Source organism: Seriola lalandi, unplaced genomic scaffold (assembly GCF_002814215.2).
Source record: "Seriola lalandi dorsalis isolate HSWRI2012SDOR001 ecotype SW California unplaced genomic scaffold, Sedor1 jcf7180002054546, whole genome shotgun sequence".
In the NCBI taxonomy this organism is placed as follows: domain Eukaryota; kingdom Metazoa; phylum Chordata; class Actinopteri; order Carangiformes; family Carangidae; genus Seriola; species Seriola lalandi.
In genome coordinates, this window is record NW_019525099.1 from 471,126 (window position 1) to 499,074 (window position 27,949).

Below are 27,949 nucleotides of genomic sequence, written 5' to 3' on the forward strand. Positions count from 1 at the left end.
GGACAAAAGTAGCCGGCAAGCTGCATCACTCTTCGCCGCAGAGGTTTGACTACAGTCAGAAGTAACAGAAAAAGTTTTACAGCTGAAGGGCGACGCTCCTGAGCCGCCGGAGTAGCGACCTGCAAACTGATCCCAGTCCTGATCTGAGCGAGTGTCTGCTGACGGAGAGAGAGAGGCAGGCTACCACTGTCAAGTTGCAAAAGGTGCCTCCAGACTTCAGACATTACTCCTGGTAGGACTCCACTTCTTTTTTTTTTTAATAGCTCCACATCTCGACTTTTTTACGTTTTCACCTCTTCGGCCTCGGTGAGGCTCCGGAAAACAATGAAATGACTCTTTTGACGTCAAATATTAGGAAATGACAGAAATGACTTGGAAACGTTAAGAGTTTACATCCCATGTGTCATTTAAAGCGTTAGGGATCGAAGTTTTCAAATGAGAACGAGTGTCATAAAGAAATCTGTTAACTTCAAACTTTGTGATTACTAGCAAAAGGCAAGTAAAACCGTTTGAATCTATGATGAATGGAAATGACAGTCTTTGGGGAAAAGACGTTTCCTTAGACCAGAGTTTGCCAAAATCAACAGTTTAAAAGTAATCAAATCATTTTGGGGCTTTATTATTATTTATATGAATATTATAATAATTATTACTTTTAGTGTAGCCTAATTAGTGGTTGTATTATACTATTATTTGCACAGAAATTATGACCTATATTGTAATATAATTTTGCTGTCTAGTAAAAATCTCTGAGTGTAAAGATGAAAGCAGGCGTGGGCTTGACAGTATGACAAGCCTTAATACTTCACACCTTAGTCAAACACGCTGCCTGGAGAGAAGCCCGCAAAGTAAAACCCTGACAAAAGAGGAACCACTTCCTGTGACAAGTGAGGAGTGTGTGTGTGTGTGCGTGTGTGTGTGGGTGTGGGGGGGTCTGCTTTCCTTGTTTATGCCTTTTCATTGTCACTCTAATCGCAGTCTCACACCTGCACTCATGTCTCTCTGTTATTATAATGGACACACGCACACACATAAGGTAAAAACTAAATAAACAACATCCCTTCAGCGAAAGACCAGACCATATTGGACTGTGTGACCCACTGAACTGTGTGGAGCGAGGATTAAAGAGCAACAGTTGTGTCACAGAAGCTCCCAGCTGAGCGGCGTGTGAAGGCCTCAGAGAGCAAAATCCCTCAGGCTAAACTTGTCTTTTCTTCGGCAGCAGGAAGTGGGATATGGCAGTGTGTGTCTGGGAAGGGTGTGTCTCTGCTGCAGCTTCTGGGGTTGTTTAGGGCGTACATCATTGCATCACAGCACATATTAGTAGTGTCATCCTGATGACCCTGACGACAGTTGTTTGGTGTTTCACCTGTTGTGTCATCTGGGCACAGTGGGAGCGGCGGGAACATAAACTTTTGGATCTTGCCAACGGGGAAAATTTGCTCATGATCATACATGTTTTCTTGTGAATGTATCACCTGTTAGTTTTATTACTATTGGATAGCTGCTATTCGGCCTAGTCTACAGTTCACTGTAAGGCTGCCATGTTTTGTCTTGGTTCTAATTGAAAGAACTTTGTTGTCATGATACTTGACATAGCAATCACATGCACAAATAGAAAAGTTTGACAGAAACACAAAGTATTTCATTTGCTTTTCAAGATGTATTAAGCTTCACAGTTCATTTTTATACATATTATGACATTACGTTGCTACCTTTTTTTGTTAGTTTATTAACATTTAAGGCAATTGAAGGAGAAACTGAAGAAGCAACCTCATAATCTGAACCAAAACTGATTTCAAGTAGTTATCAGTCACTTTCATTCATATGTGTAAGACGCAGTCAGGTTTGATTTAGAATGGAGGTATGAACCGAACATTTATAAAACAATTTTCTGGCCATTTGGGGTCAGTGAAAACAAGCTGTAAACACACTGACATGTTATCACCACATGCTAAATTTGTTGGCAAACAGTTGCTACACATCCAGCTGAAATGGAGCAACATTGGCAGTCATGGAGTAGTGCTCCTGGTAACCCGCAAAAGTCAGTCGAATATTCACTTTCCTTGTTACTCTTTTTCAGTCTTCATCAACTCCTGAGGGAAAATCTGGCTCTCTCTAGCTGCTAAATTCTCCTCTATGTTCGCCAGCTAGTTGCTAACTTTTTCTGTCTGCTGTTTGATGCTGGGCAGATCGTGGGCTTATCTGAGCTCTTTTCTTTTTTTGTGTGTGTGTGTGTAAAACAACTGCCTACTGCTGCTAGAAACTACAGTGATGAAAGCAGTAACAGTGAATAAAAAAATTTAAAAAATACAAAAAAAAAAAGTGGAGATGAGGGCCGGAAAAACAAAAGCCAAAAGATGCTAAAACGCTGCGTAGAGATGAACTTAGTGAGTTCAGCAAAATCGGTGACCCCTTTCACATTACACATAATCACTTGATCTCTTATTTATGTAAAATATTGATTAGTGAATCTTTAATTTATCTTTGACTACATTTATCACTTCGTTTACTCTGCCAAATGGTTAAATTAATACATAGAGTCAAGCAGATTTGATTTTGAACGAGGATCTGAACATTTCTGATATGTTCCTCAAACTGCATGTCATAGTTTTTGCTAAAATTATGACTTGAGTAATACAGATGTGATGTCAGGCAGCAACAGAGTTCACTCCAGCACCTCTCTCTTCTTTCTGTTAATGCAGAAAAATTACACCTTGGAGGAATTTGGTGTCTGAGGCATCCTGCCGTGCTTTCACCAGTGACAGGTTGTTTTTTTTTTTTTTACACAAACTGTTTGTCAAAGTACAAGAAATAATCCCCGAGCAGCCAAAAGCCAGTCATTTTAGCCCATTTAGCATCTGGGAAGTTTGCCTTGACAGAGCCCGTGGGCTGTGTAATGTATTTGTTTGCTTTCTTCCTCTTCCTGCCTCCCTCTCTGTTTCATTGACCATGGTCACATTCTTCAGAGGTCTCAGTGTTTTCCAAAGGTTAGCCCCGCGTGGTGGTTGGACCCCAGCCAGCTCCAAACTACAGTGGGACTGCAACTAAATGACTTGAACTGGTTGCGGCTGGTTTTATGGGTTGGCATCGTTTGAAACCATGCCAATGATAATGATGGAGAATCGGCGGTCAAGTGGTTGCAGGTGGTTAGGGAGCAGAATTTAGATTTGTGTCGTGTAGTGAGTCGTTCTCTTTTCACATTATGCAGCTGTCCGTCCCTTCGTGGTGCTTCAGATGACACTGGACACAGTTTGTATTGTTTCCATTACTTTCTGTGCAAGGGTTACTACATTTAAGCAGCGGGGTTTCGTGCTGATGTTGGTGTTGATATCAGATGAGTTTTACTTAAGGTCAAAATGCTTCACCTGCTTGTCTAAAAGATGCGGGTTGTCTGCTTAATCATCAACTGCTTGTTCACTTCTTTTTCATGTTTCCATGTCCAGATTTTTGCTAAAAGTTTTTACAGTGTGAACATTCCAGTACAGCTATTAGGGTGCATACCTTGTTTTCTTATTCATGTGGTTCCAAGCAGGATTAAAAAAATGCAACCCAATCCAGCTTTTAGCTGTTCAGACTGATTAAAATAACATCACATCTGTGTTACATGTGAGACCAAAAAAGGGAAGTTGGAACCCTTTCTGCTTTGGTGCTAACAAAACCTGTCTAGCATGCAACTCTCCTGCACTTCTTTGAGCTAGGAACCTAGGAAATCGTACGGTTTTGTCTGTATATTTTCTTCATATTTCAGATGTTGTTTTCAGTCTGTTGTACGTGTGTCTCCATGTCTTTCCCCTTGGTAGTCAGCCCCCTCTTCAATAGGTTGTGGGGGCGCGTGGCTGGCAGCAGGAGTGCGTCTGCATTCCCTAAGAGGGGGGAAGTGACCTCAGGTTTCCTGCATGGGGATGGCCAGGTGCTGTGGTGTTATTGTGAGGGGTGCAAGACTTCCTCCATGGATGCTTTGTTGGTAAACCTCTGAAACTTGATCCTTAGAGGTAGGGCCCCTGTGGGAGGTAATATGCCCCCCTCACTGTCCAGTCATCCTGCTTTGCTCTCGTTCCCTCTCTTCTCTCTGTCCTTACGGTCGCTGCAACAGTGTTCGCTCCATGTGAGATTTTATGTAAAGAGAACATAAATTTTATATAGGCAACCGATGAGTGTAAAAGGTTACTGACTCTGTGCTAATGGGGTAATTACATTCCTTTAGGGATACAATTACAGGTCTATACCTACTACTTACCTGCTAGTCTCAAAGGAAATGCTGTTTTCAAAGGAAATACCAAATTGTTAGCACAGAATTGCAGATTCCCCACAACTGCACACTTACTAGTTTAATACAAACTAATTATAGATTCTCAAAGCACAGGGCTATGCCTCACTCTACCTTTCACCTGGTGTGCTCCATTGTTTCTCTCTCTTATATTTAATACACACTGCGTTAATGACGCCCCTTCTACCTTATCAGTGTCTCTTTTACACTTTCCTACATGAACCAGATGTTGTTTGGGTGAAGGAATCCTGTCGATTCACTGCTGCATCATCACAGTCTGTCATGTTATGAACCTGCGCTGAGTAAATGTGTGAGTCACGCCATGACTGTTTCCCTGCACCCTCGCCTAAAGGGAGGAGGGTAGCGTCATGCTTCAACACAGGTGTATGGCATGTGTTGTTCACAGGACATGAGGAAAGGAATGCTATGATGAAAAACATGAAGCGGTTACCAACTCCTCCATCATGTGCCGAGCCTACCTCGGTTTGTCTCGGGGAACGGGATCCCCGATAAACCTGTCTGTGTTCCCTTGTAACTCCCTCAGCTCTGCTGTTTGTTGCCACTTTTCCAAAGTGTGTGCAAATCCTTCTTCCAGAATTGCTCAACGTTAATCTTCTGCTCAATACAGTGGCACCCATAAAAGATAATATCATGGGAAAACAGCACAGTTATGCACAGGAAATAAATGTCGCAAAAGTCCATAAATAAGCATGACAGCTGGGTATATTTTGTCAGCAAACTGGCCTCTGAAACCAACTAAGCAAGTCACATCTAGCAGCAGGGAGAAGTGAGGACTGAGAGGGAAGCACAAATTTAAAGTCTGTGGACAAATTGCAGTGGTTTTTATACAACCGGTAATGCGATGTGTATTATAAATTCATATAACTAATGGTTATGTTGGGCTGTGGCTAATGGCTAAATCATAGGATAACCGATGTTTAATGGAGGCACTTGAGGAGAAGAATGTTGGGTGAGGAGAATTTCTGCAGCATATGAGGTAATAAGATGTTATTTCACCCTGATAGATCTCTGCTGAGAGAAATGAGAACGTAACGAGCCAGCCAAGGCTTACACTCCATACTGTAACACCACATCTTCGTATCTGGGATGTGAAAGTGATCTTCCTCTGGATAGTGTTGTTACTGAGGGAATCACTGGGCCACTGACCTGCAATTATCATGGCTTTCTGTCAGATGTGGATCGCTATTAAATTTCTCTACGCTTATTGTAAACTCAGTAAAGAATTGAATTCTAAATCTTTGATGCTGACTGAACCCCCTTTCCTTTCTTTGGTATCTTTGACTCAGGACGTGAGAACTTGAGAAAATGAGCTATAGTATGCATAAGACCGCAGTAATCTCACAGCAATCGTCCGCCTACACATAACTGACAGAGTGGTTTTATTTCTGTGGGAGCAGCAATGTCGTCACCCTGCCCATTGGATGTTCTCGCACACTGGCTTAATTGGGCAATAATTTGAGACCATGTGGCATGCAGTCTTTAACCGCACAGTGATACACAGCAGGCCTCAAACAAGGCAACAATGCCCGAGGCTCAAAATGTCACCTTTCAAAACAGCGTAGACCCCGGAGAGAGTCGGTCGTTAACAAAGTATTTCCCCACAACAGCGTGCAAGCAGGATTCTGCTCTCATAGCAGATGTCTTGAAGAGTTAATGAAGCCTTGGCACTGTATACGTGTGTTGTTTGCTCCACTATGCCACTACTGTATCCCAACCTTCGCCCCCTACTGCTGTGGCAGTTGTGTCTTTATATGGCTAGTAACTTCAGTTTGCCACAATGCCAACTGCATTAGTGTTGATTGCTTCCCAAACACTTAATAGGGTTTGTTCCCACATCTGCAAAGAATGAATCCAGACTGTGACATCATGCCAGAGGAAGTGCAGTCATGAGAGTGTGGGTGTATGGCAAGGTGTTGGTGTTTGGTGCACGCATATTTCTATTCAAATGTGCACACATGTTCCCTGTGTTGCACAACCACCGTCTTCCAGGGATGAACCAGGAGGACCAAATATGTTGGACAGCATGAAAAGCTGTTACTTGTTCAGATTAGATGTGTATTATCTTGTCTCTGATAAATATAAGAGTGTTTATTTGGAGTGCAGCTGTGAGTGAGAGCATTCCCCTTGCTGAAAGTAAACACTGTAAAATGCCTACTCTGCATGATGACACTAGCAAGCGATCAAGAATGTGACTCCTTCCCCAGAATCGCTTACACCATCTCTCTCTCATCATCTTTTTTTTTTTTTTTGTCCACTAGTAGTTAGGCACACACACATACACACTTTGTCTCACCCTCTTACTTTTGTGTCTATGGCTCTGTTGGAGAGACAATAGTCTCTGCAGAGCAGACAGGCTGAGACAAGCCAGAGTTGCTACATACACTGAGGTGTGGGTTTATGTCAATCACTAGTTCGTAAAATTGAGCTGTGTACGCCAATTGTGCCCTTTACAAAATACACAGAGAAGTGCGCACTTGGCACTTCTCGGGCACACTTTGGCACTAATTTGTAAAGCTGTCAAAGTTGCATTGAATAGGAGTAGGAGGCGAGCAGGATGTTTCTTGGCCTCCTTTGCTTCCCTGTCTTGTCTCACCTTCATGGGATACTGACCGGCCCTCATACGGTGCCTCGGAGGAGCCATAAATGGCAGAAAGTGTCCTTGGTGTGGCTATAAAAGGATGTCGGCGCCTCGATGAGAAGATGACGGTGATTTACAACAGGGACGAGTAACAAAGAGCTAAGACAGGATTTGTTGGCTAAGAGAGTTAAGTAAGCGAATGAAAGGATGAGATGGAGAAAGAGGAGTGGTCTAAGTACAACATGATTGCCCGTGGGCGCATCTGTCAACGAGCTGTCACAAAGGGGCGTAATCGAAGATACATGCAAGTCCTTACTGTGTATAGTTTTCTCAGCGTGCACCACTTTTCCGTCTCGGCAGAGTTTCTATCAGTGTGTGAAAAAAAATCCTATTTACCCTTATCACAACAAATGTACACAAGAGAAGAAACATGTTGTGACTCCCCCGAAGCATCCGGCGTCAGCTCTCATTCACCTCATATAATTAAAGTTCTCGAAACTGGTGCAATGAGACCATTACAGTGAAACACTGCTTTGTTTGACAGCGTGCTCACAACCAGCAGATCATACTGACCTCAGGATGTTTGTAGTAATCGGACATAACTCAGTCCAGAGGGAGATCAGGGCATTTACATTCAACACAGTTACCTAATGATTCACAGACCTCCAGTACCAGAGAATTCTGCTGTTGTTTTGCCTTTACTGCTATTTGGTAGAATCATCACTTGTTGGAAGCCCCTCCATAAATACTAAAACCATCATGGCTGTAGCCAAACAAATTATTTTTTTGTCTTTCATTCTGCTCCGATACTTATTTCCTGCCTTCTGTCATGTGTTTCTAGTACACATCTTCATCTGAGACGTGCGAAGCAAAAGACTGTCTTGTAATCTATATGTTCCCATAAAACTGCTTATAAAAAACCAGTAAGCAATAAACAATTTTAATAACTTTGAATATATTTTTCTTTTATTATTATCAGTCCTGTAATGCTGCTGTTGTCTGAATGAATCAGCTGTCATCATAGTTCACAGAGATAATAAAAACACATGCTTAATCAAAAATATATTTGAGTACATACGAAAAAACAAAAAAAACGGTACAAATCATAACCATATAGCGCTTCTGTCTCCCTGCCACAGCTGAAAAAGCAAAGAAGGCACACAGAAGAGCGCTTACTGCAGTGAATGTGGTACAGCAATAACCTACATATACAGATGGTACAGTGAAGTAGAAGAACAGTGACTTGCTGTGCTTTTGTAACAATTTAATTTAATTTGATGGGGAAAAAATTACAGCTGTCTGGACCTCATTGTCATCAATGGTAGCTCTAGCCTTAAAAAGAAATATATTTTTTGTGTGTGTGGAAAAATCTTTAATCCTGCCATTCAAAACCTTTTATCATGTGGAACATCACGTTCGGCAGTCATAAGTCCTCAGTCAGGTGTGGGCTTCACCTCTTGCAGTTAACCGTAGTGGTGGTGTACTTTGTCTTATCTGAGCATTAAGAGTTACTGTGTAGTTATGCCTTGAAATGAAGCCATCTCTGTGATGTCGGGAGAAATGATGTGACAGATACAGACCCCCATTACAACCGGCAGCTTGATGTAGCGTATATGTCTCGGGCATTCAGCCAAACCACCTACAGAGATGAAGCTTGACCACAGTTGCAGCAGCAAAGTGCAAATGTAACACATCTCTGCCACTAATCTACATACAGGCGCAATATGCATGGACATAAATCTTTACGTGCTGACGCAACAGGAAGCACAAGCAGGTTAATCAGGCGGCCTCCTGCTCACACACAGGTTAAAGAGAAGTTCAGACAGACCAGATGAACTCTCAGTTTTAAATGTAGTAAGGAGAGGTGATATTTGTGATCTCAGGAAGAAAAGAGAATTCAGATTTTGTGAAATTTTAATGCCAAACGCTAATTAAAACCAGCTCAAATCTAGGACGCAAGAAGCTCATTAACACCGGTTGTAAATAGGGTCATAGATTTTTCCACCTCATCCAAACACTGCTAAAAAAGTGTACATTGTGTTAAGAGTCTGGCAAACATCACTAAGTTGTTTTCTCCTTTACTTTTCCTGAGGTCCACCATACGTTTGCAATTCTGTCAGTGCTTTAATGGGCCTAAACATTCAGCTTCAAACAGAACCACATCCAGTGTTGGCAATGGAAATTAGATCAATGGGTAAAATGGGGGCCAGACGGTGAGCAAAGCACAGCAGAGGGCCAATGACACAAGCACCATGACTTCACTGTGGAAGTATTCAACCCCCCCGCCCTTAAAAACCCCCATCCCTCATCCCGTTGAACGCTTTCTCAACATGGTGAGTGGAAACTGTTTAAGTTTTAATGATTACTGAGGAAAGAGTGGAAGAAAAAGTGTCCCATAGTATGAGAATTCATGCATAAAGATGTCATTAGTCATACCACGTCATGCTTGTGGTGATCGGTCAGGGGAGTATTATGGTGCCTCTGCACAGCACTTTGTATAAGTGTGTTCCATGTAGCTTTTAACCTACATTTACTTGTGCCAGTGGATTCTGCGAGTCCAATAATCAAGGCAGAGCCATATATCCTGTTAATTTACACGACGTGTGACATACATTTACAATTCATTTGATCGATGAAGAGGCCATGGAGCCACGACAAGAACCTTGCGCCTTCAACTATCATCTCAGTATATGTGTGTGTCTGTTTTGTGTTCAGCGCTGTTCCCACAATCCTTGAAGCCAAGAATACTCCTGTATAGAAAAAAAAGGAGCAGGATAAAAGCAGAATGAGGTCGAACAAGAGTCGGACGAGAGTTGTGGTTAATAGATTGAAAGCGATAGGCAGGTCTGCTTGGGGAAGCAACATAATTCAACCACGCTATCAGTGTTTACCAAAGCACCTGTTTTCACGTCTTCTCTCCATTTAACAGCTGCAGCTGGGACTTTGCATTTTATCACTGATAATGAGTTAGGCGGAGAAGATGAATAGAGTTTTGCATGGCTGCATGATAAAGAGATCCCAGTATGTGACGCTGTGAGATAAGGACCTGACGGATTGCAGCTCTCTCCTGGCAAAGTCGAGAAACTAGTTATAGGATTTCTGAACTCGCAGCTCTTCTCGGGACTTAAATGAACCCCAGATAAATCCGCTGAGATCTACTGTCTACCAATGGGAGTATTTTGCTTTTTGATAATGGTAATCAGTTTTAGGTGAGTACATTTTTAACATCTACCACTACCACTCCTCTGCTCCCCTGTTCCTCTGCTATGATCTGCTCACTGCTAGGTCACCACACAGTCAAATTCAACTGCGGTGGCAATGTGCGTGGACGCAAAAGCTCTAAACTCAAATTACAAGCGAGAACCAGTGACGCACAAAAGCGCAAGGTTTGAACCTGGACTGGATGACAGCAGAGAAAGGTAGATAAGGGAAGGTGGGTGAGCGACTGGGGGACGTGCAGAGGTGAAGGTGGAGGCAGTCTCGGATACATGGCAGCATGATTTATGGACACCTTTGAAGTGAGCTCATTCCATCCACACGGCCTGCCTGCTGCATTTCAGAGCTGGGACATTCTCCTGGTGGTACGGTGAGGGGGGATAAATGACCCTTAGGTCACTAACCTCCACTAGTGTACCACTCACATATGCACTTCCTAATTTTGCAGCAATTCATCAGTGTATGTGTGTGTGTGTGTGTGTGTGTGTGTGTGGGTGTGTGTTTGGTTTCCAGTAAGCAAAAAATGAGCTTCCAGCCAGGGCATCTGATGAACACGAGACTCACTCCTCAGTCATCTATTTGTAGGTCAAAGCAACAGGGAGAATGACAAAGAGGAGAAGGAGGTGGTCCCTCTCTGGGATCATAGAAATTGGGTCAAGAGAGATATGTTCCGACAGGGCTAGTTTTCTATTTCGCTTCATTGTGCAGAATTATCAGGGAAATTTATAGTATCTGCAGCGGAGTCTGAATGGAAACTGATTTTTAATCACCGTTTGCAGTTTAAATTTCTCTCTGCAGTAGTCTCTGGTAATGATAACATCATTGTCTGAATACGTAAAGCTTCCATCTTCTGTTCTGCTGTTGAGGATTGAGAACTGAGGAAGGTGGCTTGGCAGTAGTAAGTCCCAGTTTGTCATTCTGGTTTGAATTCATCATCTACTCGATGTGTTTGGATTGTTATTACCGAGATCTTGCCACTTTGTTTGAAACTCATTTCCTAAATACGTCAAATTGTTTGATCTTATCGGCTTCATTTATGTGAGCAGAAAAGCAGGGGATTGTGAATATGAGCAGTAATTACACTCGACGGGAAGTCCCCACAAAGAGACTTAAACAAACTGCGGGTGTGTGTATGCAGCTGCTCGCCGTGTCTGCCCTTCCTGCACAAGTCACCCATTGTCCCCCAGTTTGGCTGCCGTGTTTATTTTTTTGTTTGATTTCTCTATCTACCCTCAGCTTTTTGTGTTCACGTGTGTGTGTGTGTGTGTGTGCATGCACGCATAATACTGTGGGAGTGTGCCTGCGCTCATGCACATGGCTGCAGGTGTGTCTGTGTCTCTGTGACTTTGTCCTTCTGCAAGACTGCATCGGTGTGTTTAGACATAATACGCCTGTTTCTCATTGTGACTGTGTTTGCAAATGTGTGAGACCGTCCAGAGATCTCTCTGTTTGGGGTAACAGGAAGAAGCACAGTGTGTGTGCGTACTGACTTGGACGTCTCATTGTTATCAACCCCACATTGGTGAAATGGGTCATCGCCCAGTAGGAAATGAACCCGTGTTTGGTCCTCACAGTAAATACCAGAGTAAAAGAAGAAGACATTATGTTTTTATGACAGGAAAGTGGTGCACAGGGATGTTTCAGAGGTCAAGCCACATTATCACATCTATCTATTTTTAGATCTTTGGTTTTCTGCTGTGGGATTTCACAGTGGGGTGATTTGGAATGCACAAAAAATAGTATGCATTTAAAATTGCAGATTTACTTGAAGCAAGTTTTTGACCTGATTTCCAACATGTGCATTGCAGGCTCTATTCTAGAAATAGTCAGGAAGTCTAAAGTCATCGACATGATCTAAGTTTAGGATGTATGAGTATGATATCTGAGTTTCCTGACGGGTACAGTGTTTTTTTTTATGGCACAACACATCAGTTTTCACAGTGCCACAGCATCCTTAATAAAACGCCGGGTTGTGCCCTCAGTCAGCGCCGCTCAGGATGAAATGAGAGCTAGACGTCACCGCCAAGAGGTTTATGGTCCAGGGGAATGAGGGCACTGTTTACACGTTGCCATGGAGATGTGCCTGAGAAGGGAAAAAATGGCTGCATATACTGGAAATGACTTCTAAGTTATCCATCCCAGTCGTTTCACATTTGGCAGGAACCGCTCGGTTTTCTGAGCCAATACTTTTTTTTTTTTTTTTTTTTTTTTTTTTCTTCATATGAACCCGTCTTCTCGGGGTTACAGAGTCAAAGTGGGAGAGAGGTGAGTTTTTTGGTGTGTTGCGGTTGTGGGAGATAATTCCTGCAGCTGTTGTTAGGAATGTGGATTGCTCTTACTGCTAAGTAATGTATAATAACCATAAAGGCCCTCTGCACACAGTGATTGGAAACATCCACCTGCTTAGAAAAACATGCTGTTTAATATTAATGTCTGGAGATGTTGGGATCTATATTTTTTTTTTGTTGTTGTTTTTTTTTTAAAAAAAGAAGAAAAAGCCTTCTTGTCTGGGCATTAACCTCAGGGGTCAGGTGCCATCACTGCAGCCACGAGCCACAAGTCTGACTGAGTTATAAATAATTGCTTGCAGTTGTGGGTGTGTACTGCACAGTTGTGTGTGGCTGAGATTGCTGCGTGTGCAGTCTGTGAAACCTTAGCCCAGCTCCTTGATGTCCTGGCTAGTTGTGCTGACTCAGCAACATGAGGAGACCACCTGGGACTGACCAGAAGTCTGCAGGAGCCATTTTTTTTTGTTGTTTTTTGGTTCACAGTTAGCCTTGGTGTTCAATACCTGTGGGTTAGTAACAGCCGTGAAGCTATAGTACGTAAATCGGGACACTTTTACGTCAAAATGATGATGTAACCATTATCACCATGGTTACTGGGCTTTCACAGCTGTTAAGTAGATTTTAAATTATATAATTAGTTAAGTAGGAATTTGAAACAGTGCAGGATCATGCTGTCACCAGGATTCATTGAGTTTGCATTCCAAGTGCAAAAGTAATCAGCTGAGCTAGTACTTCCTAATACATACTTTCTGATACATATTTTTAGTTTTTAAGATCTGTCTTACCAGGAAATAAGAGTGATATTGCTCATTTTCCACTTTCGGAGCAGGAGCACAAGGACAACTGATAAAGAGACCTTACAGTATTTGGGTTTATACCAAGGCCACAAAGCTGTACAACACACTGTTCCACCAAAGTTCAACAATGAAGACATAGCCATAGCATGGAGACAAGAAAAAACCTGTGACCAATTGTGATCAATCATATCAAAGAGCAGGGACAACAAAGTCAAAGCATCCTCAGAATCCTCTGTCATCAGATTTCATTTTCCCAAACTTCACAGCAACGGCTCAAAAGCACGTGCCTGAAATCCATATTAGGACCTGTGTAAATCAAAGGAGGCCAAACTCTCCCCTAAATCTTCTGGCTGCAACAGTTGAAAGCATTTTGTTTTGTTTAGAAGAAGCAGTCCAGAGGTAATTTTCCATTGTGACGACTTGCAATTTGCATTTGCTGTGTCTGCACGGAGACAAAGACACAGACACAGACAAAAGTTGAAATTTCTGTTATTCCACTAAAGATATTTTTTGGGTTTTACTTTTTCAGTTCTCCCTCTGGAGGTTTGTCTTGTGAACACAACATCCTCTCCTGGGGCTTGATAACCAGTAACTGAATCACCCAGCTTGTAAGTGAAAGTACTCGGGCCTCACTAAGCACACTTCACAGTCTGGTTAGGTTTAAATGGAGACTTGTGGCACACCTGATAAGGTTTACAAGGCAGGGTGTTTAAAAATTGTATACATTTACCCAAACAATGCTCAGGTCCACCGTTCTCCACGAAACAAAGCAGGTGTCAAAATTGAGATGGGTCTCTACTAATTAGGACAGGCTTTACATTTCAAAGGGATGCCCTGTCCCTCAGATCACAGGGCGGGGGATGACAGGGAGGATGTGAAAATATCAGGACAGTGAATAAGAAAGCCATTTTTGGGCACAAATCTGCCCTGGGAAACTGCAGTAAAAGGGGTTCCTGGGATTAATGGCTGTGTTTGTTCAAAGAGAAATAATATACAGTGTCTCTCATATGGCTGTTGAGAGAGAACGACCCTTTTCGACTTATTTATTCTAAAACGAAAGGCCACACCAAAGCACTGAGTGAAAGCCCCAAATGTAACTGTTACCCTGTGATATTTCAGCGCCTTCCTCGTGTTTCTTTTTTCTATATACAATATGCTTATCTTCATGACAGCACACTTTTGTTCAGCAGGCGTCAGCTTTAAATCCTTTTTTTTTTCTTCTTTTTGAGTATTTGCTGTTTATCACACATTATTTGTAACTCCATTGTTTCTGCATTCCTTACCTTCCTATCCTCTCACCACACTGTTTACCACCTCAAAGTGTATGCAAAGATCAGCTAGCACACTGTCAAGATTTTTTTTTTTTTTTTTAGCTTGCTTTCAAGATTTGCTTTCTCTTTTCGTACTCTCGCTCCAGTTTTCCCTCTGCCATCTAAACATTTACCAGCAAATACCAGCACCGAGAAAAGAGAGAAAAAAAAAAGACAACCTTCCTTGCATTCTCCAGGCAATGACTCTCTCAAACCTCCACTGGCACACAGGAGTTGACTGCATAGTTTCCCCAATGCAAACCAGATGTGAAGCACTAATGTATGGCAGCATTTTTTTTTTTTTCTTCAGAGGAAGACAAATGTAGGCCAAAAATGTAGTCGTTTGGCCATACGCATAGAGTGATACAAAAATAAATTCAGATTCATTTTTGAGTTCCAAACTTTCCTTCATGGTGGTTGAAACATTACTGTATGATTTGGAGTAATTGCGATGTTATTGTTTGATGTCAGTGGAGTATTGTGGAACATTGGGATTGAGACAGGAAGAGGACAGATGAGATGTGACATGCAGCATTTTCGGCTGCGCTTTTCTTCAGAAGGTTCCATGCATGTGGAGTCTTCCCTGCTAGCACGTCCTCAAGTCTCACTGTGCCAAGTAAGTGTCAGATCATAACAAATTTATGTTTTAAGTATAACTAAACATAACATCAGTGAATGATGTGCTGTGCTTTTGTTTATCTTTTGTACACAACATCACTGTGTCAAATCCTTTTAATAATTGAGTCCACAAGGTTAGACGTACAGTTCTTTCGGGCCAGCTGCTGCTTACTCGTAGCTTTTTCTCTAATGCTGCAGTGTGCACCACACAACAGATTCAAAGCTAATATTAAAAGACATCAAGTCATATCCCCCACACTTGCATGGTCATTAAAAGTTGCCAAGAAGGGACAAATTACAAAGGCCGTGGTGACATTTTCTGCTGCAGGTAGTCATTTTCCTCCTTCATGTTTATGATGTTGGCTTTCATTTGAGCCCTCTGTCACCTCCCACTGCACACCAGCCGGTGTTTAAACGCTCAGGGACAATAACAGGTTAGCGTTCCAGTGTCTGGTCCTACAGCCTCTACTCTATCCTCAAGTCTGACCCAGGCTCCCACAGAGGAGCAGTCTCAGGTGCCCCCACACCAAGCCCCACCCACCCCTCCTACCACAACTCATTCACTGATGTTCTTCAAAGAAACTCAGTGGATGAGATTGTTCCCTGTAGCTTCCTGCACATAGGCTCCTGAGAATGTGGGTGGCCCAGATTCTCCCCGAATGGAAGACGGGGAGAATAGAAATACACTAAACACTCATACTGGAACCACTGGTTGTTTACCAATTGCATCTTAACAGTGGCTGAATGCAGACCCCATAGTATAAACTCTGATGACCACAGATTGCCCAAAGCCTTAAATATCATGGCTGTGATTGCGGCTCTGGTTTTCTGGTTAAGAATCAGTGTCAGAACTACACTAAATAACATAGTCTTTAACTACAATGGAATTGTATTGTACTGGATTGTTTGTTTAAATCCTTTCTTAACATTGGAATTAAAATGTTTTTTGTATTTCTATAACCAGTACTTGTAAGCTCGTTTAAATAAGCACAACTGTTTATGAATGGGCCGCAGCATTATCTTTGCTTCATGAGCAATTTCCTCCTCTTCCTGTGATAAGATTCATTGCCTCAGTGCGTCCTTTCGATTACTGGACTTCATTTATCTGATCCAGCGAAAGCCAGCAAGAACACTGCACCAAGCATTTGACTAATATATAACGAATATATTTCAGGGTCCAACTCTCGTGTTGTTCTATTATAGCCTGGATGATTTTGTCCGCTTTAGTCAACGCTCATGAAGACAATTAGTCATGTTGATGTGATTTAGCTTGTGCAGTGACTAGTCTCAGATAGTATGTGGATCCGGAAGCTTCTCCCAAAGGACCTGACCTCAGTTGCCAGTCCCTTGAAGAAAAACATGAGTGTAATCCCTCTGACATTGTGTCATAAACATAAGTTCTGAACCATTAAAAAAAGAAAAAAAAGTATTTTGTATTTTGTCATCCCGTTGCCTTTTTGCATTAGTGACCAAATGGAAAATGTTCATGGGACGCTGGACTAAATATGATCAGATGACATCTCCATCAGGATCCTTTCAAGTGGCCACTGGACTGAGACAAATGATTTTTTCTGAAGTGTGTTTTTGACATTGTACTTTATTTTTGATATGCTCAACCAGGCCCTCAAATGATATACTTAAGTGTCCAGTGCTGTACTTTTTCCCCATCTCAAACCAAGCCAAGGAGCTTTACTGTGTCTGGAAGATGTCCAGGCACCAGACAGAGAGCAATGTGATGGTATGTGTTTATCCAAAAGCAGCCGTTTCACTTTTCCTCTAATTTGATTTAAGACTTGTCATACTGTAGGTTTAAGATCCTGCTCCAGCATTCGTTGGCCTCTAAATGTCACCTTCTTCAGTTTTTTTTTCTATCTCTTTTTCTCGTCCCATTCTTGTGTTTGATTTCTCCTCTGTGCCTTCATCACTCTCTCTGGGACCTGTATAAAAGGAAACAATTGTGTGTATGTACAGACGACCTGTTTAACAGCACACTCCTTCCTCTGGTGTGTGTCTATTTTCTGCCAAAAGATAGTTAAAGGTGATTGAGTGGCTGCTACTTTTTTAAAGTAGAGAACACCTTACTATTCACAGTAAAATCCACACTTGTTAAAGTATCCACTTGGACATAAAAGCACACAAGTCACAATGGACATATAAACACAGGCCTAATAAATAGAGCAGTTGCTCTGGTATTGAAATGGTTTCTTTCTTGGTCTTCTTGCCTGTGTTGCTTGTAGACCTCATAGTTCAGCATATCCACTACTTTTGTACAGTTTCCCACTTGGCAATAAACTAAACCATTTTAAAATCATCTGCCAAGTCATCATTGGCAGACGCTGATGCTATTTCCACCACCAGTCCTGTTGTGTTATCAGGATGGATACAGTTGCGCCACTTCCGCTCGTGACTTTTTTTTTAATGTTGGAGATATGACATTTTCTCACTATCTCTGCAATAGTGTTGGCACAAAATATTTTTCTCTGTTGTAAAAAGGAAAAAAAAAAACAGACTTAGTCGTTGTCCCTTATTGATGCGCTGTCAGTGGGTGACATAAACAACAGCTGCTTCACTCCACATTCAGGACTTATGGAAAATCCTTAACATTTGAATTAACATAGGGTTTCATGTCATTGTGGCACTATGTATCTACAAAACTAAAAATGTGCCCAAAGCATTGCATAAACATCCTTAGTGTCACTGCGTTTCTTGGAAATAGTTTGTGCTTTCTTTCATGTTTTTTTTTTTTTTTTTATCTTTTGGGAACAAAGTCATTTACTTTGTAATCAATGATCACAGGATTGATATTATATTCCCTTTAAAGGCTATATGTATGTGTGTTTTTGAATGGACCATGAATGTTGACACTTTGGATTTAAACTGTATATAATGCATCAGGTGTCTTGTCTGTGTATGTGCAAAGTCATTGAGGGCACTAAACACCTGTTGACTAATGTACATAATTGATGTGATTTCACTGAGATGAGCTCTTTTCCAAGGGTCACATGTTCATTGTTCACCCTGCGTTTAGCAGCACTGACTCACACACTCACACACACTGAGCCAGTATAGGTATTTTTGGCCATTTGGCCAGTCGGAGATAATCTGTTTTTCATGACTTTTACAATGACATCCCAACCCTCGTGAACACTTTTTAAATACAATCCTTAAAAGGTAACAATTTTTTTTTTCTTCTAATTATCCTATTCATAGTAGTGTGGTCTTTTTCTCCTCTAGCGTAAGTTAGAACTTCACAGGAGTGAGAGACATTAGAAAGGAGACGTACAGTAGATGTGATACAGTCACATGGATGTTCAGGGAAGAGCTGGCAAGCTCGTTCCTAGCAGGTTGTGCGGACTGTTCATTTGGAATCAACCAGAGCGTAAGCAAAGTTTGGGCTGGGGATTAACGGGCCTGCCTGTGGGACTGGACTACACACAGGGTTTCTGCTAGCCCTTTAGTAACCAACCATGACTATGTTGCCCGGCAACAGCATACAGTCTGCTTGTTTGTATTGGTCTGCTGCTCTGTGGTGTCTCACAACTGGCCCTGAACTTCACCCCCCTTATGTCAATCAGGACGGCTTGTGATGAATAGCAGAATGCAGCCTTGGCATTCCTCTGCTATCTTATAACCGGATGTGTGACAACAAACCAAAAGTCTAAGGAACATTCAAGGTTCGTCGCATCCCATAATGTTAAAGATTTTTGTATGGAATGAATAACAAACTGAGGATTTTGGTTTTCATTCATCCTTAGTGATACTGCTAAAACAAACAGTGAAGAGTTTTGGCCTGAGGTTGGTGTTAGAGGAATAATCACAGAATAGAAAGGGTTTGTGATGATGGTGCTAGAAGGCCAGAGTAAATTGGTCTCACAATCGTTAGGATTCATCCTCTCAAAACCATGAACATGTAAATTGCAAATTTCATGGAAAACTGGCGTCTGTTTTGGAGATGCTTTGCTTTGAACAGACCGATGAATTCCTGCAGAGTCATTCACACTGACCCATATAGCTGCGTTTCATATATATTTTAGTCTCTCAGATGAAATCCCTCTGAATCATTAAAGAGAATGGAATGCAGTGTTGCCAATATTAAACAACGAACCCAACTCTCTGCTGCAGTACTATAACTAACTCAGTGCAATATTTCTGGACCATTGTCCTGTGTGGAGACAGTGGTGATTTCCTTGAAGCCCACACTTTTCCCAGGGGGTTGAATGCAGTCACAGCTTTGGTATTTGGGAACGTTATTAACCCAGAGTGGGGTTCTTAGTCACCGGGTCCTGGGCAAGAAGGAGATGGAACTTTGCCGGGAAGCCAGTATATACAGTAGTAGATACAAAGCCCTGTGAGAATTGGCCTTGGGATTAGAGTTCACTGTGACCCAGATCCAAGTTTTCTCTTCTCTTCTCTTCTCTTCTCTTTTTCTTCTCTTCTCTTCTCTTCTCTTCTCTTCTCCTCTCTTCTTATCTTCTTTGCTCTTCAATTTGGGATAGTCGGTTTTGGGTCAGCAGTTTCTACATGCAGTCACGTCTTAGTCCATCGCTCCTGGGGTCGGTGCACTGACGTCATGCCCCTCTCTGTGAGAGCCTGTGCCATCAGGAGTTCATTCCAGGTCCAGCAAACGGCTATTACACAAAGTGAATCTCCCTGAAATGGAAACACTACAAGACCTGGAAGTCAAAATAAGCCCTTCTTCTGATTGGTAAATGAATACATATTTATGTATCAGGACTGAGTCTCATATTCTAGCCTGTGCTTTAGTGAGTTTTCTCTTGCTTAATCTTATCTGACAGCTAGCAAACTAGTTATTCTTTCTCAAAGCCACACCTCACTGGAGACCATAAAGTCACTTGTAGAGAGGAAGACTAGCCAAGGCTGCGTGGGGATTTAGTGGTGGGGAAATAGTGGGTGTGTGATACATACCAGGTACAGTGATGTCGGCTGGTTAGACATCTGCGTTCACATATTCATCATGCTGTCAGAGTACATACTCTATGTATTTCTACCAATCAGATAAAAGTTTTGTGACCTACTTTCTGCGGCTTTTTAGTAAATGGATATGTCGATAATACATATGAATTGTGGGAGGGCAATAAACAGCAGCCTGATTTGCTTTGGAAATTAAAGCTGACATCAGACGTCATAGCTCTGCCTCCCCAGCTTTATGAGTCATGCCTCGTCTCGTTCCCTTTACCTGGCAAGCAAAGGCAGCACATACCTGCCTGGCACTGCAGATAACATTAAGGTCATCGTGCTCATTCTCAGCTCTATGCTTCTGTTGATCTAATCTTGACGTTTGCGGTTATGTGGGCTGATGGCAACATTGCTGGAGTTTTACTGGCGAACGGTGTATATGTCAAATGTACAGAAATTGATGTCAAAAGTGGGACTTGCAAAATCAGCACCTTACCGTACATTACACAGGCCAACCACAGCTGCTTATTCTGATATTTTGCCATAACCTCCAGATGGATACTATAATGTGAGACATCAGATACATAAGATGTATCCATTCAGTCATTAGATAGAGAGATATGGCAGTCTGGTGATGCAAGCCAGTGTATACACATGGCTGCAGGGCTGTTGAGCATTTACACTTTCAAATTTATGTCTTAAGGTTGTTGGGGGGGGGGGGGGGGGGGGGGGTTGAACAGCTGGTGTGGTGGTGAACTTTCTCACCCCGACTCATTAAGAGCTTTTGTCTCGCAAACGGCTGAGACAGATGAAACATGAGAGTCTGGGACTAATGTTTTCTTTCATGATAGATCCTGTGTGATTTGGCTTTTTCTTTGTTCCTTTTTTTGTGTCACCCTGAGATTTTGTGTGTGTGTCTGTGTGTGTGTGTGTGTGTGTGTGTGTGTGTGCGTTTGCCTGCCTCCTATATGCTTTGTATGTATTCTGCTTGTGCGCCTGCATAGGTGGATGTGTGTGTGGGTGTAAGACAGGCAGCACGGGACACATTTGAAGTTTTATTGATTATTATATCAGAGGTGATTATTATTACTGGGTGGTGGGAACGAATAGCCGGCAGTGCTCCCTGCCAGAGGGCCGTATCACTTATCACTGGGCTTTCCTCCAGCCATGCTCTAATGATTTGGCAACCTGATAGTGTTGCCATAATGCCCTCACAATATTATTCTGTCACTTTGTTGTGTGCTCAGTCATGATCAAGGGGCCTGTTGCACAGTGAAAACCATGTTCGGAGACAGTAACTCTCCTGTATAAGCATGTTACTGCAGTTGCATCTTTAGGCTGAAAGGAATCTACTGGTTAGGGAGTCGTGTTCAAACAGCTTCCAGTGTCTGCTCTTTTGACACACACAAACACCCACAATGGGGCTTCGTGGGGTTTCTCTATCTGTTGGTGGTCCATGCTTTACTCACACATATATTCTTGCCTCATAAATATTTACAGGTGTGTATGATGTGTGGGCTTTTACTTCCACTTCAGTCGTAAGAGAGGGTGCTCGGTTTGCATTGGTGCTTTAATCTCGAGTTTGCAGATTTCGAGGAGTTGACAGGAAGGAGTTACTGAAAGAAAAAAAAAGTGACAGCTCCCTCTCCTGTCCCCTCCTTCTGCATCCACTGCACTTTCATCACACACCAATAAAAGTTAATAGGCATTTTGTACTGCCTCTCATGACTCTCTCTCTCTCTCTTTTCCTCTGTCTCTCTTTCTTTTTCCACTTGCTCCCACTTGCACTGCATGTTTTGTTTGAGTTCAGCTTCATCGCTGGTACAAGCCAAAGTATTTACAACGTAAATATTGGCAGTGAAAGTCTATACTGATGCCCAACTGCCGTACCGGAAAAGGTGACTGAATCAGTCCTCTCTTTTTTTTTTTTTATATACACTTCTTCCCTCTTGTCCCTTTCTTTCCATGTGTTGACATTTTGTTTTTTAAAATGTTGCCGTCTTCTTTCTGTTTCAGACTTGCAGAAAATTACAATGGCTGACCGTTTTGACTGTGACAATTGCAAAGAATCCCTCTATGGCCGCAAGTACATCCAGTCAGATGACAGCCCCTACTGCATCCCCTGTTATGACAGCCTGTTCTCAAATACATGTGATGAGTGCAAAGAGCTGATCGGCCATGATGCAAGGGTAAGGCATTCATTTTGACATGATCGGACGTGCAAGTAAATACAGAATTTCAATTAGAAAGATTTTTCATTTTTTATTTCAAGGTCCCATATTTTACACTTTAAGAGTGACATCACAAAGTTACGTCTGAATACAGGCTGTGTGCATTTCTCTGTGAACTGAGCGCCTTGATACTTTCACAGTAATAATATAGAACCTAGACCTGCTTTATAATCAAAGAAGATATGGACATCTCACTTTATCTAATACGGGACCTTAAAAAAAAACAAAAAAAACATTAAGACCTGTGCCTATTATTACTGGTAACATTTATTTTCTGTACACTGGAATGAATCCCACATATGACCTCAGCCTTTCCACAGTGTGAGCAACATATTAACAGTTTAAACAAATCTAAAACACATCAAAAGAACTACACTTATAAGTTGTAAGTCATTTTTTGTCATGTTTTGATGTGGCCTTGGATCACTTAAACAGAAGTTATGTCATGTTAATGAGGCATAATTCATTGTAAATGAGGCGTGTTCTATATATTTTGTGTGGCAAGACACAGTAAAGGCTAATTTAATATACAATTATACAGGCAATTTCCACTAAGTCTACAAAAGCCAACAGGCTAATTTTGGCAAAGACTGTAAAAATGCAACATGGAGCAAACCTCTCCTCCTTTCCCACAATCAAGTTAAAATGTAATCTTCCTTTAATGGAAAACACTAACATGAAGTGGATCATTTAAGACCGACATATGCTCCTTAGTGAAGTCCATGCAATGGTGCTTAGCAGTTTGCTTAGCTAAGGAGGCCTATGAGTTGTCAACGCCCTCACGGGCAGCTGACGATAAATAAATTTGCTTGGCTCAGTGCCCTGTAGACATTAAATTAACTCCCATCCTTGCAAAACCTTTTTTTAAACAGAAGCAGGCACATAAGTACAATATGCATGTGCATGTAACCGCATACCTGTCACTGTGTATGTATGCGGACATGATACCAGTCAGTTTAAACTCCAACACTCCTACTGTTGAAACCAGAAACCTTTTCTGGTCTTCAGTCTTGCAGTCTTTTCCCTTATTTACTTCTTCTAGAGGACTGCAATTGTGAAACCTTAAAACATGTAAATATGTATTTATAACTGCATTAAATGACCCCCAGTATCCTTCTGCTTTTGTTCTGCTGCCAGGAGCTTTTTTATGAAGACCGACATTATCACGAGCACTGCTTCCGCTGTTTCCGCTGCGATCGCTCATTGGCAGATGAACCCTTCACCAGCCAGGAGGACGCGTTGCTCTGCAATGACTGCTACTGTAATGAGTTCTCCTCCAAGTGTGTAGCCTGCGACAAGATCGTGATGCCAGGTAAAGGTGGGAACAGGGATGTTGTAAGATATTTGTGCACATGGACTTGAGTGTTCAGATTTGCAGGGCTCATTTAATTTGCTATGTGTGATATTACTCTTTTTTTGTGTGTATGGAATATTCTTTCAGTGGAGGTCTTAGAAGTATGATTCTGGCAAGACTGTCACCTGATTAAAAATAAAATAGAATGAAGGAGTTAGTAATTTGGTAAGTAACTTGCATAAAGTGCATTTGACAGTGCCATAACTTTATTCACCCACTAAGCATTAGTCTCATTGTCCCACATTTCATTTTCCATGTAGTATACAAATTCACATGTCAAGATATAAATGCAAATGACTTTGGAAAATGATGACCTGGCAAACTCCAGGAAACAGGGACAAATGAAAAGTATAAACTAACAGATTGAGAGCAAGGAAAGAGGTTTTAGAAAAAAGGAAGACAAGTAAGAAATGACGGCAAGGGCCTATGATTGAGCAGCAGTCAGGGCTGAATATGACAGAGTAATTGCCAATCTGCTTGACTTGTTGTCTGTAAGCCAGATCCCCAGGGCTGGCGGGCTGCCAGCAGACTGATGATAACACGCGATAATCTAGTCGTTCGTTCCAGCATCCCTGTAGCATACATACACAGCCCTCACAAAGCAGAAAATGATTCCAGGAAGGTATGACATTCCCCTTTATTTCTACTTTAGGTAATCTCATGTTTTCCCAAGTTAGACCCAAGCGAGTCACCTTGAGAAGTAAAGATTTTTTACAGAGAGTGATTAAATCAAAGACATCTTGGCATTAGGCCAGATAGGAATTTAATAGTATACAGTAGAACACATCACATCAGTATTGTCTGAGATAAACGTAAGAAGACTTGGACCCCGTTGTGTCGCATTTTGAAAGAGGAAAAACTTTCCTCTAACAATAGAAATTACAGTTATATCATTTGTCATCATAGAAAAACATATACACCCTCAAAAGCAAACACACACTTGTAAACTGTTTGTTTAATAACTGGACGCTAAGCTGAAGTGGTTTATGTTGGTAACAAAAGGAGTGAAGTAACTTTATACCAAAGCCATGTAAACGGATTCCTCGTAAGCTGTTTGGTTAAAAAGCTTGGTCAGACGAAACTGCCCCCGTTGCTGGAGGTAGTCATGCACGTGTTGTATTGTTGTGCTCTCCCAGACAATGGTCCTGTTCTTTTGTCCCTCACTTTACCCTGTTGCAAAATCCTTTCTACACAGACAGCAGTTCAGTTCTTGCAACTGTGCACTGTGACAGTGAAGCTCATTTGAGTTTCATTTCAACGGCTAAAACTATTTTTTTGCCAAGTATATAAATATACCGTAAAGAGTAAACTGCTGGAGAGACACACTTTAAAGGAGTACATGATAAAAGGAAAAGTGGCTTTGAAATATCTGAAATGTGCAGACTGAGACTTAAATCGACTAGACAAAATCAATTACATACTTTGTGAGCATTGTACAACTTCCATTGTGTGCAAAGCTTATTGTCTGTGAGGAGATTTTGTTTTCTAATGCTTGCAAAATTGTTCCCAATAATTATAATTCGTTTGTTTTGGATTTAAAGCTTGTTCACGTTTTTGTATTTGCAAAATACTCGTACCTAAATGCTAAAATTGTCCTCAATGAGCCAGTGTAGTTACTGTGAGCTTATGACCTGGAATGTTTTTGAAGGGGATTTTTGTGTTTTTGATTAGAGAACACCGCAGCACACAGCCTGAAGCAGTGAAACATTAGCAATCTGCAGACAGCAGAAGTACAAAATGTCAGCCCAACACAAACCACTGCGTCACCATAGAATAAACCAACTAGTCACATAAAAAACTCAACAGCCAAGGGATAGAAGATGGATTGGTTGGGGACATGGAAGGGAAAAATGGCATTATTCCTTTTCTTGTAAGGCCTGCCGCCAGTTTCCAGCAGTAGGAAAGAAGTATGGGGCCTGTGGTGTTATGATTTAAAATAAAATAAATCTTAGTGAAACAAAATGAGATTTATATGCCTTCATGCAGTTCAAGTCTACTGTTTCATAGTTCAATAAAATTACCACCAAAAAATACCAAAATGGTCCTGTGAAAGACAGTAAAAGATGCATTCTACACTAAACATTTAAAGTCTCCCTCTGCTCTGTCATTCTTTCCATCCTTTTTTTTTTCTTTTTCTGTCTCTGCCTCATCTCTCTTTCTCTCTGCTAGGTACGAGGAAGTTGGAGTATGCAGGCTCTACATGGCACGAGAGTTGCTTCATCTGTCACAGCTGCGAACAGCCGATTGGTTCCAAGTCCTTCATCCCTGACAAGGACGAACACTACTGTGTGCCCTGCTATGAGGACAAGTTCGCTCCACGCTGCACACGCTGTAAAAAGGTCAGTAAAGTTACCAAATAACTACAATAACTGTTAGTTGAATTCCCACTGACTCTCACATGAAACATGGTTAAAGGAGCCATGCAAACACATGGGAGACATGAGGAGGATTAATCCTGGGTCTGCAGGAATGTGCATGGGAGCAAGATTTTAGAATTAAAAGGATCTCCACTTGACCTCTGACCTGTCTCATTTTCAGACCCTGGCTAAAGGTGGTGTGACCTATCGTGATGAGCCATGGCATAAGGAGTGTTTTGTGTGCACCAGCTGTAAGACGCAGCTGGCGGGTCAACACTTCACCTCCCGAGACGACAGCCCTTACTGCCTTAAGTGCTTTGGCAGCCTCTATGCCAAGAAGTGTGAGGCCTGCAGCAAACCCATCACAGGCAAGACTACATCATTGTGTTCTACCAAGATAAACTATTTTTTTCAAAGCTTGATATAGTTTAATCTTATTGTTTTTCTGTCCCAGGTTTTGGAGGAGGAAAGTACATCTCATTTGAGGATCGTCAGTGGCATCAGCCATGCTTCACCTGCTCCCAGTGCTCTGTTTCACTGGTGGGCGCCGGCTTCTTCCCTGATGGTGAAAGGATCCTGTGCCGCGACTGCCACAGCAACCTATAGAGCAGTCACTCACAATATTCTCACCCCTTCCCTCAACTTCCCTTTTTTTACCCTTTGTCACAGCATTTCGAGAACCCCAAGTCATTACCGAGGAAGGTAACACAGGCTAACAAATGCTGCCTCTCAGGTCATTTTTATACAAAAGACATCAGTTCCTCGTTTTCCCTGTCTGGATCAGATTTTCATCTGGGAGCTAGTGCGCAAAATCCTGTGTTGATGCTGCATTGTTTGCATGAACCACCAGAAAGATTTCCTCTTTAACCAAAACGTTAATTATTTTGTGAAACAAACTTTATGGAGTGCCTTAAGAATAACATTTCTTTACGTATTATTCTATTAAACCAAAGAAATGCAAAATGCTAGTCACTTTGCAAAAAAATTCCTTCATATTTTATATGAATAAGTTGCCACTTCAGGTAGAGGTCAGGCTCTGAAGAGAAGCCACAGAACACTGATACAGTATAGAAGATAAACCTTACAGTCTGTATTTTCATAGTATGGTGGAGTTACTGTTTTAATGCTCTTATAACTGCAGTTTTATGCATTTTGAATGTTGCTTTTTCTCACGTGTCAGTTATCTTTCGATAATGTATGTCTTGCTCTATGCGTCTTGAAAAAGTTACTGTATATAATGACATAGAAGGAGGTATGACACTGTTGTATAAAGTGGCAAACAAATTAGACCAATTTAAAAAAGACTGAAATGTGTGAGAAAGTAGATACAAGAGGGAAATTTTGAAAAATTAGGCAGTCAGTTAATGATAGTCATAATCAAAAAATACATTTGCACTTTGCATAAGACATTCTCTTGCTACCATGTTATGTGCACATAAAAAAACACAGTTCAAAGACATGACACAAGACACACAAAAAAACCCCTTTTAATGTTTTGTATCTGCTTGTGAAACTTTGCAATGACACTTATTTTACATATTGTTTCTGTCTTTTTCATTTGTTGTAATGAATCCTTTTATCACCTTTGCTCAAAGAGCCAGCATTTATAACCCAAAAGCTGAAATGAAATGCATTACCATCGTGTATTGCAGGAGTATGCATGTCTTCATCTGCCATGATTTGCCACCGTAATTATTTTCTTACTGTTAACGCTGTTAGTGTTTTGTTTTTCATTGTTAGTTTTTAACTTGTATGTGACTTGTATGTAAAAAAAATCTACAAAAAAAACAAACAAACCTATATTTCATTATTTCAGCTTTGATGCTGGTGAGTCAGAGTTGGCAAATATACATTTTAAGATGGGAACTAGGCTATCGAGGCGATAACAGTATGAACTTCATGAAAAAAAAGATGATAATTGATGATTCAATGATTAAATGCTACAATGGATAGTCTTATTTGTGAAGTCTTATTAAAATACATTTACATAGA

The 27,949-nt window shown here is 41.5% G+C and overlaps 1 protein-coding gene across 2 annotated transcripts; it reads left to right on the forward strand.

The window, feature by feature from the left end:
* Positions 1-27,949, forward strand: fhl3a (four and a half LIM domains 3a). Of its 2 annotated transcripts, none has more exons than XM_023415227.2 (6): positions 1-232; positions 22,032-22,204; positions 23,384-23,558; positions 25,770-25,939; positions 26,139-26,325; positions 26,412-27,949. In XM_023415227.2, the coding sequence occupies exons 2-6, from the start codon at positions 22,049-22,051 to the stop codon at positions 26,561-26,563; spliced, it is 840 nt and encodes a 279-aa protein (XP_023270995.1). In that variant the 5' UTR covers positions 1-232; positions 22,032-22,048; the 3' UTR covers positions 26,564-27,949. The 2 variants fall into 2 exon arrangements, with proteins under 2 accessions (XP_023270995.1, XP_087032443.1); XM_087176317.1 differs by lacking the exon at positions 1-232 and adding an exon at positions 21,838-21,913.